This window comes from Medicago truncatula, chromosome 5 (genome assembly GCF_003473485.1).
Source record: "Medicago truncatula cultivar Jemalong A17 chromosome 5, MtrunA17r5.0-ANR, whole genome shotgun sequence".
Classification (NCBI taxonomy): domain Eukaryota; kingdom Viridiplantae; phylum Streptophyta; class Magnoliopsida; order Fabales; family Fabaceae; genus Medicago; species Medicago truncatula.
Window position 1 is genome coordinate 10,075,254 of NC_053046.1, and position 14,038 is coordinate 10,089,291.

The 14,038-nt window shown below is 32.7% G+C and overlaps 1 protein-coding gene across 1 annotated transcript; it reads right to left on the reverse strand.

The window, feature by feature from the left end:
• Window positions 1-8,872: 8,872 nt before the first annotated feature.
• LOC11407046 (thioredoxin reductase NTRB) lies at window positions 8,873-13,534 on the reverse strand. The gene is made up of 2 exons (XM_003612376.4): window positions 12,199-13,534; window positions 8,873-9,214 (listed from the first exon to the last, which is right to left on the reverse strand). The coding sequence occupies exons 1-2, from the start codon at window positions 13,256-13,258 to the stop codon at window positions 9,144-9,146; spliced, it is 1,131 nt and encodes a 376-aa protein (XP_003612424.1). The 5' UTR covers window positions 13,259-13,534; the 3' UTR covers window positions 8,873-9,143.
• Between the last annotated feature and the right edge of the window lie 504 nt (window positions 13,535-14,038).

Consider the following 14,038-nt stretch of genomic DNA (forward strand, 5'->3'; position numbering starts at 1 on the left):
TTTCTATGAACAATAGACTCAATGATTTCACCCACCCAAAATGTTTTCCAATTGACTCTCTACTCATGTGTTTCCCAACCCCGTGAATCTCTCCCCATAAGGCACCAAACCTTTCCCAAGAGCCCTCTCTTTTGGTTCTCCAAGATTCACATCTTGAAGCTTTGAATCTCACCCAAAAACCTTCAATCTTTAGTATCCAAGTACTCTAAATGTTCCATCATTTGATTTCTATGAGATTCACCAAACTTACTCAACAAATGAATCAAAAAATGCATAAATTTTGTTTCAGATCCTATCAAGTCGTGCCACGATTTGCACCCATTGTCCTCAACAGTGTTATGTGAGTTTAACTTGAATATCACCTTAGTTGATCCATACTTAATTGTCCCATGGATAACATATATGAGGCTTAGAGCTTCCACTTCAAGTAACATAGTTATGAGACTAACAATAAGATTTAGACTGTGTGTTCATATAAATGATGAGTGGTTGAGATCAATATGTTCTCATCTTTACAAAATCGGTTGCAAGATAAAAGATTTCTGTATTTATAATTTCATATTAGGTTTTATCTATATTTTATTTATGTGGAATTCGGGGTTTCTTCATACTCAAAGATGGACAACCTCCATAAATTATGTAGTTCACAATATACACTTTCTACCGGAAACAAATGTCACTTTGCTAATGAATTTGATTATAACTTTTGCATTGCATGTTCACTTTCTTAATGGGTTAGATAAACATGGATTATTCGCATGTGTTCCTATCATCTCTATTCAAAATTTTCATGGTTGTTGAACACAAGTATAAAATGAACGCCCTTTCAACTATTGTAATTACCACAGGAAATATCAAAGATAATTCTCTAAGAGCAAATATATCAACGGATCTCTGATGTTGTGTCAAAATGTGACTCAATAAAAAAAAAATTGTGTGGTTTGTGTGGACCATTTAATCAACAGTTCAACTATAACTATATATATTACTATATTGCCTACAACCTTGTGCACCTGCATCCTTATTTTATTTTTGCCAAATTGCGTCTCTAATCTTCGATCCTACGCATATTTAAAAAAAAAAAAAAAGTAAAGTTAGATATATTTAGACTCTTTTATTTTTAAAGTGATAGTAAAATTGATTTCATCCATGCTTTTGAGTTTTGTAAGGGTGCGAAAGAAGAAGAAAAACACAGTTAATTGTATTTATTTATTTTTTGGTTAATTTGTCAAAAAATGATTGTTAAGTAACTTATCGATAGAATTCACTATTTGAGGTGAATAAGTTAAGAATCTGGAATTTGAATTCCGACATATACATATTTCATTGTATTATCTTTACCATTAACATGCAGGAGAGAAGAGGTTTAAAGTAACATCATTATTCATTGATTCCTCTTTTATTTTTCTCCTCATTAGAGTTACCTAAAAGTTACAATGCTTATGAACTTAAACCTTCTCCGTTGAGGATGGTCTTAGGATTTCAACGTCAAGCGATCAATCAAATTATTCAAGAGTAACAACAAAATTTAACTTCGAATAAATGACATTTCTTCTCAATAAACTATTAGCATAAATCATTAATAGTGTATCAAATTTTTGTGTAATCTATGAAATAAATTTAATTATCGGTAGTAGGTTTTCACTTCTTTATTTGATCCAATTAGAACCACTGAAAGAATTATTTTAGAAAAATAAAGCATCCGATTTGTAGTACCGAACCAGAAAATTTGACACATAAATTGCATACAGGTTACCCATGCCTCGACAGTTCCAATTAATAGTCACTACCCTTAACACAGCCCTAAGTAACCTGGGCACCGATAAAAAAAGATAAATTCTTATGTGAATTCTCACCTAACACGTCATTCTTATATCCAACAAATAAAAATCAAACACCTCATTAAAATAATAAATAAATAAAATTAAAATCAAAATTTTCCTTACTATGTCTGACATTTTCTCTCTATCCTCTCCCCACTTTCTTTAGCCGATCATCACCACCACCCGTAACTGATATTAATTTATTTTTTTACTATTTTAATTAGGTGTTGGGTTTTAATTGACTCAATGTAAAAATGACGAATTAGATGAGAGAGAATTTCCGTAAGAATTTAAAAAAAAAAAAACTTCATTGCATGTTTAATCATTCCTCTTTCCTTCAAGGTTGTCACTTTCCTCATCATCAATTTGCATTAAAGGCAAATCATTTAGAATTATAGCATTCAATTGTCCTTGCATTTGTCAGAATGACCGCTTAAGCAAAAATTCAGACCCACCGTTTCCTCTTGAGTAGTAAAGTATCGTCGAACGTATGGGATTTATAATAGGGAAATGCTTAATGTCACGAAATAAAGATATATTTTTTGATTATATAATTTTTTTTTTTAACACCAATCTTGAGAGTATATTGTTTTTAAAAATAAATAAATTTACGTATATTTTCACCCTTCCTCTTCCAAAAAAATCATCATCAAAGCCTTTTAATCACCATCAAAAACCATTACGTGCTTGTTTGGTTTGGCGTTTGTGCCATCCAAAACGGAGTTTGTTTTGTCAAACGTAACTTTTTCCTTTTCAATGATGTTTGGATAAAACAAAAAGCAACTCTGAAAATATATGGTTTTGAGCTAAACGTGATTTTCACAGAAGCAGCAATTCCAAACTTCTGCTTTTTCTGTAATCAATTCTACAACAAATAAATTTGATTTACCGGTTTTGCCCCTTTTATGTCCATCTGCAGTTATGTAAGAAGCTTCCTTCTTGTATGTTTTCGCAAAATATGTCACCTAGTTGAATGGCCATTGCTGCCGCAGCTTGAAGAGCAACAAGCCAAAGACATCTCACACCATCACCATGGACAACATCTTGCAGCCGCCATGTTTAATTCTCTAGGTTAGAGATGAAACATTGTAAAATCCTATATATGAATTTGTGAACCAATAAAATCCTATATATGATTTTGAATAAATTAAACTAATTATCTTATTTTTTTGGAAAAATTAAACTAATTATCTAAAATAAAAATTGGGTATTCACTTTTTAATACAATTAAAATGATAATTTGGTCGTTGCACGTTCAAAATCAATTTTCATTCAAACTATCCAAACAACATCAATTCGTAAGAATCACTTCTAGTAAAGTGTATCCAAACATAAATCAATTCATTTCCAACTCACTTTTAACCAAAATCAATACTCTCAAACTCAATTATATCAAAATCAATTCTCCCCACCGCCATACTAAACACACACTAAACCACTTTTCTATTTTCATCAACCTCCTCACCTATAAATAGAGCCCTCATTCCACACAATTTCACACACCAAAAAGTTCTATTGAGTTGTCAAAGAACTTTTCTCTCTTCTCCCTCATTTAGCTTGTGTTGACGAGCTATTCTTTTCTTCCTCCTCTTTTCTGTCCCTTCGGAAAAGTCCCTTCGGTAATTTTGTCCCTTCGGTTGTCCCTTCCTTTTTTTTCCTTGCATTTTATTTCTTTTTAGCATTTTTGCATTTCATTTTATTTCCATTTAGCATTTTAATTATTGTCATTTATTTTCCTGCAATTAGAATGTATTTAGGTCCAATGTAAATATAAATGAGAAAAAGTGTGCGTACGTGTGTCCTTTTATTTTTTTACTGCTTTATATATATATATATTAAAAAATGCAAAACAAATTAGGTTAGCTTAAAGGGTTTTCGTGGTGATCCAAAGTCACTACGGAAATTCCTCGCGCTTTTATTTTATTTTCACGTTAGTTTTATTTTATGTTTCAATTAATATTAAAAACAACAAAAACATGCAAATATCTAAAAAAATCACCAAAAATATTTTCATAATAAACCTTGATTTACAATCAAATGATTCCCTTTTTATCTTTTCTTTCTTAATCAAATTGCAATCAACTTTAATTCTACTTTGAGTTTTTTTTCTTTTAATATTAAAAAACACAAACAAATACTCATTTGCCACTTGGCTTTTTATTTTAAAACCTTTTCAAAAACTAATAAAAAACACAAAATCAATCAAACGTCAATTTCTACCCCGAACTATGAGGTTTTGATCCTTCACGGGTACGTAGGCAAAGGACATTCGTTCTTCCAAATCAATAAAAAATGTAAATAAAAATGTTTATTTTCCTTTAATCATTACTTTTAATTTCTTCTTTTAAATAAAAAAAAAAAAAACAAGCAAGTTATAGCATAAAAGTTGAATAGAATCAAGAGGTTCTCGTAGAGTACTACGAATATTTAGGGTGCTAATACCTCCCTAAATATAATCGACCCCCGAACCCTTAATCTTTAAAAATGTGGTATTTGAAGCTTTTTCCATTTTTTTTGAAAAAATTAAAAATTCAATCGTTAAATAAAAAGTGAGTCAAAGTTAATCAAATAGCTATGATCTTCAAAAAAAATGACGCGATAAGATGGTTAGCAAATAACGATAAACATCATTTAAAGCTATACACAATTTAATTTGTAATTTTTTTAAATATGGTTGAAATTTTCGGAATCCATCAATCATTTGATATGAGTATATATATGTAGTTACAATCAAATTATGAACAAAAACACAAATAAATACTAGAAAAATGATATTTGCATAACTATTTTTTTAAATTTTTTTGGATAATTTTCCCTTTCATACTTACATAGTGTTCTAATTCGTTATCTTTCTTTTTCTATCTCTATTGTTTTTGACCAATAAAATAATAGAGAAAGAAGGTTGCCACAAAAGTTATTATCAAATAATTGTACAAATATCATTACTCTAAATACTATTCTAATCCACACGTTATGATATTATATCACAGAAATTGAGGTTCATAAGCTGTTGGTTTTGCATCATTTTCATCGTGTAGGAACACCAGCCAACAATTTGTTTTTTACCGTAGTGTTTATGCCATATATCTCTAAATCACAACAATTACAAGTGGTTGAGCAAATAAAATAAGTCACTTGTAACTAGTAAGCTGGTATCCTCTGTTTGTCACCGACATTAAGACTAATGAAGTAAATGATTAATGTCTTGTATTTTAGTAGTTAATGAAATATTAAATGGTAAATGAGATGGTATATGTTTTTTTACCAGTAATGAGATAGTATATGTTCGATAAATAGTTTTTTCAATAAGTCAAAATAGAATTATATTAAACATCATACAAGCATTTTCCTTCACATAAGACGTACCCAAAAAAAATCTTTAAAGTTTAATAGACACCAAAAAAAACAAAAATTGACCCGCACCCAAACAATCAAAAGGATGTTGTTAACGGTCGTGATAGCCTACAAATAAGTTAACAACTCTTTACCTTTAGCCTCGAAAAAGAAATATGCTAATGACACAAACCGTATTATTCACAAAAGAAATGCTAATGACACAAACCGTATTAAAGCTCAAATATTTATTTATTTATAGTCTATGAAAAGGTACGTGAATGGTTAGAAATACTGAATCCGATTCTTCAAAAGAGACAAATGATCCAACCACCAACACAAACAAAATCCCGAACCTACAACACACTATGCATTAAAAAAGTAAACATTCATGGTTATTCTAACCAATGGTCTATAGTCAATCTTCAAGAGTGACACCCAGATTAAAGAAGAACTCTAAATTAATATACAAACCCAAAACATAAACTCTTCTATTTTGATTATAAGTAAGATGAATTAACTTCACACAAATTTAATTAAGCGTAATTAATTTTTTGAATCACATAAATAATTATTTTTTTTGTAATTAATGTTATTCATGGAAACTTGTTCATCGAAAACTTGTGAATGGTAATAAGGACTTATTTGAAAATTTAAAAATTTAAATGATTAACCTGATATTTTTATCAAAGTTAAAGACTAAAAGAGGTAAAGGTATTAGGGACTTATTTAAAAACTTAAGGAACTAACTTGATATTTCTGTCAAATTTAAAGGACTAAAAGTAGTTTTGCCAAAAAAAAATGTTAGAAAGAATAAAAAGTAAAAAAAAGTGTTAGAAAGAAATAATTTTTCACGGTAGACTTAGTGATTAGTTTGGATTGCTATATGTTAGAAAGAATAAAAAAGTAAAAAAAGAATGTTAGAAAGAAATAATTTTTCACAGTAGATTGTTGAACCAGTTTGGATTGTTATCAATTTTTCAATATGATACAAAAGAAAAGGTACGTGAATGGCTAGAAACACTGAATCTATATCTTCAAAAAAGACAAATGATCCGACCACCAACACAAACAAATTCCTGCACCTACAATTCACTACGCATCAAAACAGTAAACATCCATGATCATTTCTAACCAACGGTCTATAGTCAATCTTCAAGAGTGACACCCAGATTAAAGAACAACCCTAAATTAATAAACAAACCCAAAACATAAACTCTTCAATTTTGATTATAAGTAAAATGAATTAACTTCACACAAATTTAATTAAGTGTAATTAATTTTTGAATCACATAAATAATTAATTAGTGCACTTTCGAAAACGTCATTCATGGAAACTTGTTCATTGGAAACTTGTGAATGGTAATAAGGACTTATTTAAAAATTTAAAAACTTAAATGATTAACCCGCTATTTTTATCAAACTTAAAGACTAAAAGAGGTAAAGGTTTTACGAACTTATTTAAAAATTTAAAAACTTAAAAACTAACCTGATATTTTTGTCAAACTTAAAGACTAAAAATAGTATTTTTGCCAAAAAAAAATGTTAGAAAAAATAAAAAGTAAAAAAAAAATGTTAAAAAGAAATAATTTTTCACAGTAGATTGATCAACCAGTTTGGATTGCGTGGACGAAAATGGAGTGAAAAAAATAATTATTTCTTTGTAATCTGCTATAAGTTGTACATCCCACATTACTATATAAATAGTCAAAACCTGGTAAAGTTATTCTATGTGGGACTTGTAGGATACTAGATTCTTATTTCATTTTTCCGATTCACCATGTATTTATTTATTATGTTTGAGTTCTCTATTCACAATGCAATATTAATCTTGCTTTTATTTTTATTATTATCACTTTAATTATATTGTAAGTTGGATTGACTCTTGAGTGTTTTTGTAAAGAAGCATCAAGCAAACAACATGAGAAGAGCAAATTTGTGTTAGTTTCATATTAGACTTTCACATCAATGTTTCTTTATGGTGTTATGCATTTATCACCTTCCTTATACTCAAAAGATCAAAAAGCAAATTTGTGGTTGCTCGTCCTGCTAAGTTTATTGAAACCTTGATCATATGTCCTCAAAATCAATTAATCATGTCTTTTCACACTTAAGCTTCAATGGCTATTTCAGCAGTAACACATAAATGACCTTGTTTGCTTGGTATTAAAAATAGGTGCATTCCAACTGAGAAGAATAAAACAGGCTGTGACTTTTCTGTTTTGCTGCAATATCAGAATAAAACACGGATTTTGGTAAGCTTAACTCTGCCTCTAGTGTGATAGCGATTTGTTTAAATTCAACTATGCAATAGACTGTAGCACTGCTATAGACGCTATTTAACATGAGGGGATGCAAAATGACAGCCACGTTCTTAAAAGAATGACAAGATCGAATTATAAACTTCAACAAGAGTAACGATATTGGAGCAAACCACAGTTTTTGTACTGTCCGAATGCGTACTTCACAACAAATCAAGAGTTTTTGTGTCAATCAAACGTATAAAGTTGCTCCCTTCCTTTCTGGCAAAACCAACGACCAGGGGTAAAAAACTCATCAAGCAACAAGTGGGAAGCACCAATAAACTTGGTTTCTGGATAAACGAAAAAAAGGTACCAAGTAATTATCACAGTTGATAGCTTACTGTTCTATCCCTAATTACATGAACTTGTATTGTGTTACATTGATTTTAAAAAATATGTAATCAACCATAATATTAAAACTAAAACATAAAATGGCATCAGACATAGAAATTAACATCAGATCCGGCTTCAATGCAGTAAGATATGCATGTATTTATACACAGCAGACAATCTCAGATTTTAATTTGATATCTTTTGAACAAAGATGTTAATTTGATTGATATCAACGGACTCGGATTGCACAATAACATAATTAGTTTAAACAATATCCGCCATTGATTTGGATCAGACGGTCAAGATTTAAAACTGCATAGTGCAATTATTGCAAGGAATCTGTTTCCCTAAAATACAGCATACGTAGTACATGGAAATAAACAAAAAAAACTTTAACTAGAAACCAAGAATTTCCAACTAACAATGTATCACTATGACCAATGATTTATGATTCTACGAAGCACAGTACAGCAGCACACATCACAACCCCTTAGCCACTGTCTTTTATTAACCCGTAAATGGCATCGTACATTACATAGCAATAGTAACCATAAAGTTCACACCTCACTTGCCAGCTTAAGAGATTTTGCCTTCTCCGGAGTGAATCCAGGAGGCTGTCAAAGGCTTTCTTGAATGAATTAACTCCTTCCAATTCAAGCTGTGAACTGACAAAGCTCCAATCGATACCCAACTTTTGGATAGCATTGTATATTCCTTCAGCTTCAGATGCATTTGAGTGAGTCTATCTATTGCCCTGGCTACAACACCATGATCTGATAAATGCTTGACGGGCTTGGCCTGGCATGGTAGATACCTTATAAGATTAGGAAACATTGATTTCTAAGTTTGTTAACATAATTAAGTCAGGGTGAGAGATTCATTAAATAAAAAGGTTTGATTAATCTTAACCATTTGGGGATTTTTTTAATAGGTCCTTGAACTAAAAAAAATTGTTATCGAATCCCTGAACTTGTTATTACTTTATAATTAAGTGCTTAGCTAAAAAGTTTTTAATTGGACCACTTTTTATATGATATATCTTTCCGTACTATAGCAAAAATTAATCTCTCGAGTAAGATATGATCAAGGAAACAAATATACTTGAATCATTACAACAACGGATTCATTTCATTGGCCCAATAAATGACAAGTTCATAACAAATATACGTATGTTTGTGAGCTTCAATGCATCTAAAACAATGCAAGTCTAACTCCACAATCAAATTTTGAATAATAACGAACAAATAAAGATTCTAGCAGGGTACATAAAGAGCTGTTTCCAATTTTTATATAAAAATCAAATGTTGCTTCTAATTAAGCATCTTGTGAGTTCTGGACACCCTTTAGCTAGTCAATCACTCTTATCCTGCTGTAAACCAACTCCTTGCAGGAAATGTTCTGCATCCAAAGCTGCCATGCACCCTGCATCAAAAACAAGATCTCCATGTCATTTAAAGATAATTTGACCTAAATCAGATCACTAACAGAAAAATGTGGTGATTCCCAATGCACAATTATCGAAGCTAAAGAAACGCAATGCTAATACTTTTACAACATGGTCAGAATTATTTGTAAATCAAATACACATGACAGAACAATGTGGTGATTCCCAATGCACAATTTGTCCTTTTAACTAATGAATATATATATTCTCATTCATTTTGTTTCAAAAACAAAAGTAAAGAATAAATCAGCTTAAAATTCTCAAAACTAAAATAAAATTCACATACCACATGATAGTTTTACAACTCATACAAAGAGCAACACAAGTTCAAAACAAGGAAAAGTTAGGTGCAATATATTGAAGAGTGATGGATGGGAACGGGATTCCCTCATTGGTGCTCAGATGCAGCTCGACAGGGCTAGGTTTCACTACATCAAAGTACGATTCACTAACCTCCTCGCGTTGTTGAGTTCATTGCAAACATGCAATGATGGGTTGCACATGTACTCTGGTTTGACTTTGTTTACGCAGGGAGATAAGGATTGAGACTCAATATAGTATTGCTCACTTTCGTAGATAAATTCATGTTTGCATGTTAGATGCGTTTATGGAATCAACTGCTACAACTGTGAAGTTAATCTTCTGTATGCTACAGATGCTTATCATTCAGATGTTGAATTTTGCGTTCTTATTAAAAGAACATCAAATCATTGACATTCTAAGCATGATTGGGGGAAAATAATAATTATGTTGTAGACTTGTCCAATTATCCTCAAACTTGCGAGTCTAGCACAGTTAACACTTAACACAGACAATTTTGTAAGCGAGTCAACTAGATTTTGATACCTAAAGTTGTAAGCTTTGTACGACTGAGTTAACTCGAAAGCTTAGCAACTACTGGTGAGGCAGATTTCTGAGCTAGAACCCCAAGGTGGAAGAAAAGCCCTGAGATATGAGGTGATATGACCACCTCAGTTACTTAATGTATTTTGAGAGAAAAATCTAAACCAATTGGAACAATAGTGGCAGAGTGGCATCTGGCTGCTACAGGACTTCCAAGCGTTGCATTTTTCAAACACAGTCGCAGAAGTCATGGTGATCTTGCTTACCACTATTCTGGACAATTGCAGCTGTTGCGTATCGGCACAACCTGAGTTATCAAACCCATTTTTTGTTGATTTTATATATGACTTTGCCTCCTATAAGTAATGTTGGGTTTATGACTTTATGTTTGAAGAAAACAAATAGCTATGATCACTACCACTTCAATTAAAATAAACTATAACAAAGAAACAGCAGCCACCAAAATTATTTATGGCCTGATTTGGATACTACTCCTTTCGCTTCAAGCTCGATGTTCTTTTTTTACTCCTGCTTTCTTTTACACTATGAACTATTTCTTTTTGTACTCATACTCTTCTATAAAGCAGTCACCTCACTAACCTATATATTTTGTTTTACAGTTTTTCGAGTCAAACACTTAACACCTTGATCGGATAACTATGTTCCAAAATTCCCCCCAGCTTCCATGCATCGCAGCTACAACAAGCCACCAATCCTTAATATCACAAGCAACTTTGCAAATTTCACCTTGGGGACAAGGTGAGTCTTATTGGAGACATGCTGATTGGGCCATGAATGAGGTCTACACAAGGAGATTTAGGGGGATGAAGATTTGACTGAAAAGAACTTTGAACCAGAGTCACATGAACGGGAGTTACTGGATGTGAATGAGGAGGGGATTCACATGAATCAGTGGAAGAGGATCTGTCACATAGGAATTAAGGAAAGAAAAATGGTGTCTCTGACTCCGTATAGTAACCTCTGGTTTCCTTCTTCCTTTTGTTTACTATTCTAATTCTAATATCTTCTCACTGTTTATCCGAGTTCATTCTCTGCTTATATGGAGTTAAACTCCTCTGTTCCATAAACAAAGTTTGGTGTTCATTATTAGTTATCAACCACATTATCTGATCTTCTAAGTTTTGGATCCTATCAAGATATAATACAATCAGTCAACCTAATAATCATGTGTCCAAAAAAGATGTGAATCTACCTTAATAATGGTACTTAAGTAAGTCTAAAAATGGGGAATGCCCCATCCAACCATGGTTTGAAGGCTAGATTATATAATTGGAAGTAACAAGTCAGGTCCGCAGCTAAATATACAAGAAGTGCTTACACTTGCGGTGAGTACAACCTAGAAAGCTAGGGTTTAGTCTGTTTAGAGGGATTTGAATAAAGGTTTAAACTTCTGTTTTGCAATGCTTTATTATTATTTTACCAAACCCCAGGGCAAAGTATAATGGTGTAAATTCAAAGTTTACCAACATTAATTATCCTTCTATCAGACCATCTCCAAATAAAAACAGAATATGAACATGGAGAAAACGCAGCATTCAAACCATTGCATTTCAATACCAGTCATATACACCAATAAACACTCCACCTTAGATAAACTCATAGTTATTAAAAAACTTGTTTATCACAGTCTATACAATATAGACCATGAAATGAAGGTGAGTTCAGCAATCTCTCTTGAATACATCCCTACCTCATTTAAGATAACATCTCCAAGCTTGGTTTAACACTCAATGGAATAAAAGACAATCGCCAATTCTCTTAAATAATAATCAACAATAAGGATTCCATCAGATGTAACAACTAAGCAAAACACAAGCAAATTCACAAAATGAGAAAATATAGCTATTTTATAACCCAGGAATCACGCTCACACACAAATAAGAAAATCCTCTAAAATGAATAATGAACTAGCCCCGACACTTCTAATCAAAGGCATGTCCGGTGTTGACACATGTGATTACATTGTATCATGTCATTTTGTCAATTTATTATTGGTTTCAACTTGTCAGTGTATCTGTTGTGTTCGGTGTCTGTGTTTGTGCTTCATAACAATTTATTCTAATGTAAGAACAATAATGATATAATGCAATAGAATTACCAGATCCAGCAGCAGTAATAGCTTGTCTATACTTCTTATCCTGAACATCCCCAGCAGCAAAAACACCCTCAACACTAGTCTTCGTAGTACCCGGCTTCGTCACAACATACCCATCAGAATCAAGCTCTAATTGACCATCCAAAAACTTTGTAGCCGGTTCATGCCCAATTGCAAAGAACAATCCGGAAACCTTTAAATCAGTAACCTCTTTTGTCACCACATTCTCCACCTTCAAACCCCCAAGCTTCTTATTCTCCCCATCTCCAAAAGCCTCAACCACCATTGAATTCCAAATCACCTTAATCTTTTCATTACTCAAAGCCTTACTCTGCATAATCTTCGAAGCCCGAAACGTATCCCTACGGTGAATGATGTAAACTTCAGAACCGTATTTTGTCAAAAACGTTGCTTCCTCCATAGCTGAATCTCCACCACCGATCACTGCCAAAGGTTTGTTACGAAAGATCGGAGCCGCACCGTCACATACAGCACAAGCTGAGATCCCACGGTTCCAGTAACCATTAGGACCGTCACCGGAGCCGGTGAACGGTAACCGTTTCGCAACAGCTCCGGTAGCGACGATAACCGAATCAGCTTCAACGGTTCGTGAATCAGTGAAAACCCTAAAAGGACGAGTAGAGAAATCAACCTTAGAAACTGTTTCGGTGAAGATCTCGGTTCCGAATTTCGCGGACTGTTGACGGCAACGTTCCATGAGTTCGCCGCCGAGGATGCCGTCGGGGAAGCCGGGGAAATTCTCGACGTCGGTTGTAGTGGTGAGTTGGCCTCCCGGAGCGATGTCGTTGGCCATCCATCCTTCGAAGAGGATTGGTTTGAGTTCGGCACGGGCGGCGTAGACAGCGGCGGTGTGGGCGGCGGGGCCGCTGCCGATGATGCAGAGCTTGGTTTTAACGGTGGGGAGGGTGGTGGTGTCAGTCATGGCGGTGGCGGATGCGGCGGATGCGGCGGAAGAGACGGAGGCGCGTTGAGTGGAGATTAGATTTCGCGCTTTGTTGAAAAGAGTGATCCAGTTGTTGTTTGGACAAAATCTGAATTTCATTTCCCTCCTATGCTCTTTTTCCTATTAACTTTCCTTATTTTAAATTTTTTAATTAAGAATTTTAATTAAAGATTTTAATTGATATTTATTTTTCAACATAAAAAGGTATTTTACCAATTGGGTCCAATTGAATGGTTAGACTCTAATTCGACGAATTAAATATCAAATTTGACCTAAAGAGATACCAACAACTAGTATTTCTAAGAATCCTTCAAAAAAAAAACAAACTAGTATTTCTAAGAAGATTATCTTTGACTGGGAAATAGTCGGTGAAATGCCGAATAACCTAAAAAAAAAAAAACATATGTGTTAGGGTGTAGGTATATATACCTTGCAATATTAATATACAGAGATATTTCAAAGATTACTATAATGAGCTGAAATAATATCAAGATATAGAATATATTTTTTGTTTAACAAATTTTTTAATCGGTTAGTTTTAGAAGACTTACCAAATTTATGTAGGTTTACATATGTTCTAAGATTAAAAAGATATTAATAAAGTCTTAATATTGATAGCGAGAGTTGAACTCACGTTCTTGTATGTATTAGTTTTCTATCAATTTTTTGATAATGAGTATTGTATAAAGATATTGCTATTTTGATCGGAATTTGTTGGAGGTTGATGTTGTTGCTGGTTTTTTTAACGAGAGTAGAGAAATAAAAGGATGCACAATACTTGGTTTTTGTTTTGCCTCCATGACAAATAGTTTTCTACTATTTGTATTCGTAAATTGTTCGTTGCGTTTTTGTTATATTGTCTTCCTACCTAAGTTTTTG

Bases quoted from the DNA above. Each gene is read 5' to 3' on its own strand.
- LOC11407046 (XM_003612376.4), bottom strand. From the start codon at position 13,258: ATGAAATTCAGATTTTGTCCAAACAACAACTGGATCACTCTTTTCAAC. The intron at 9,215-12,198 runs GTAATTCTATTG...TTTTTGATGCAG, and splicing joins TATTACTGCTGCTGGATCTG to GGTGCATGGCAGCTTTGGAT.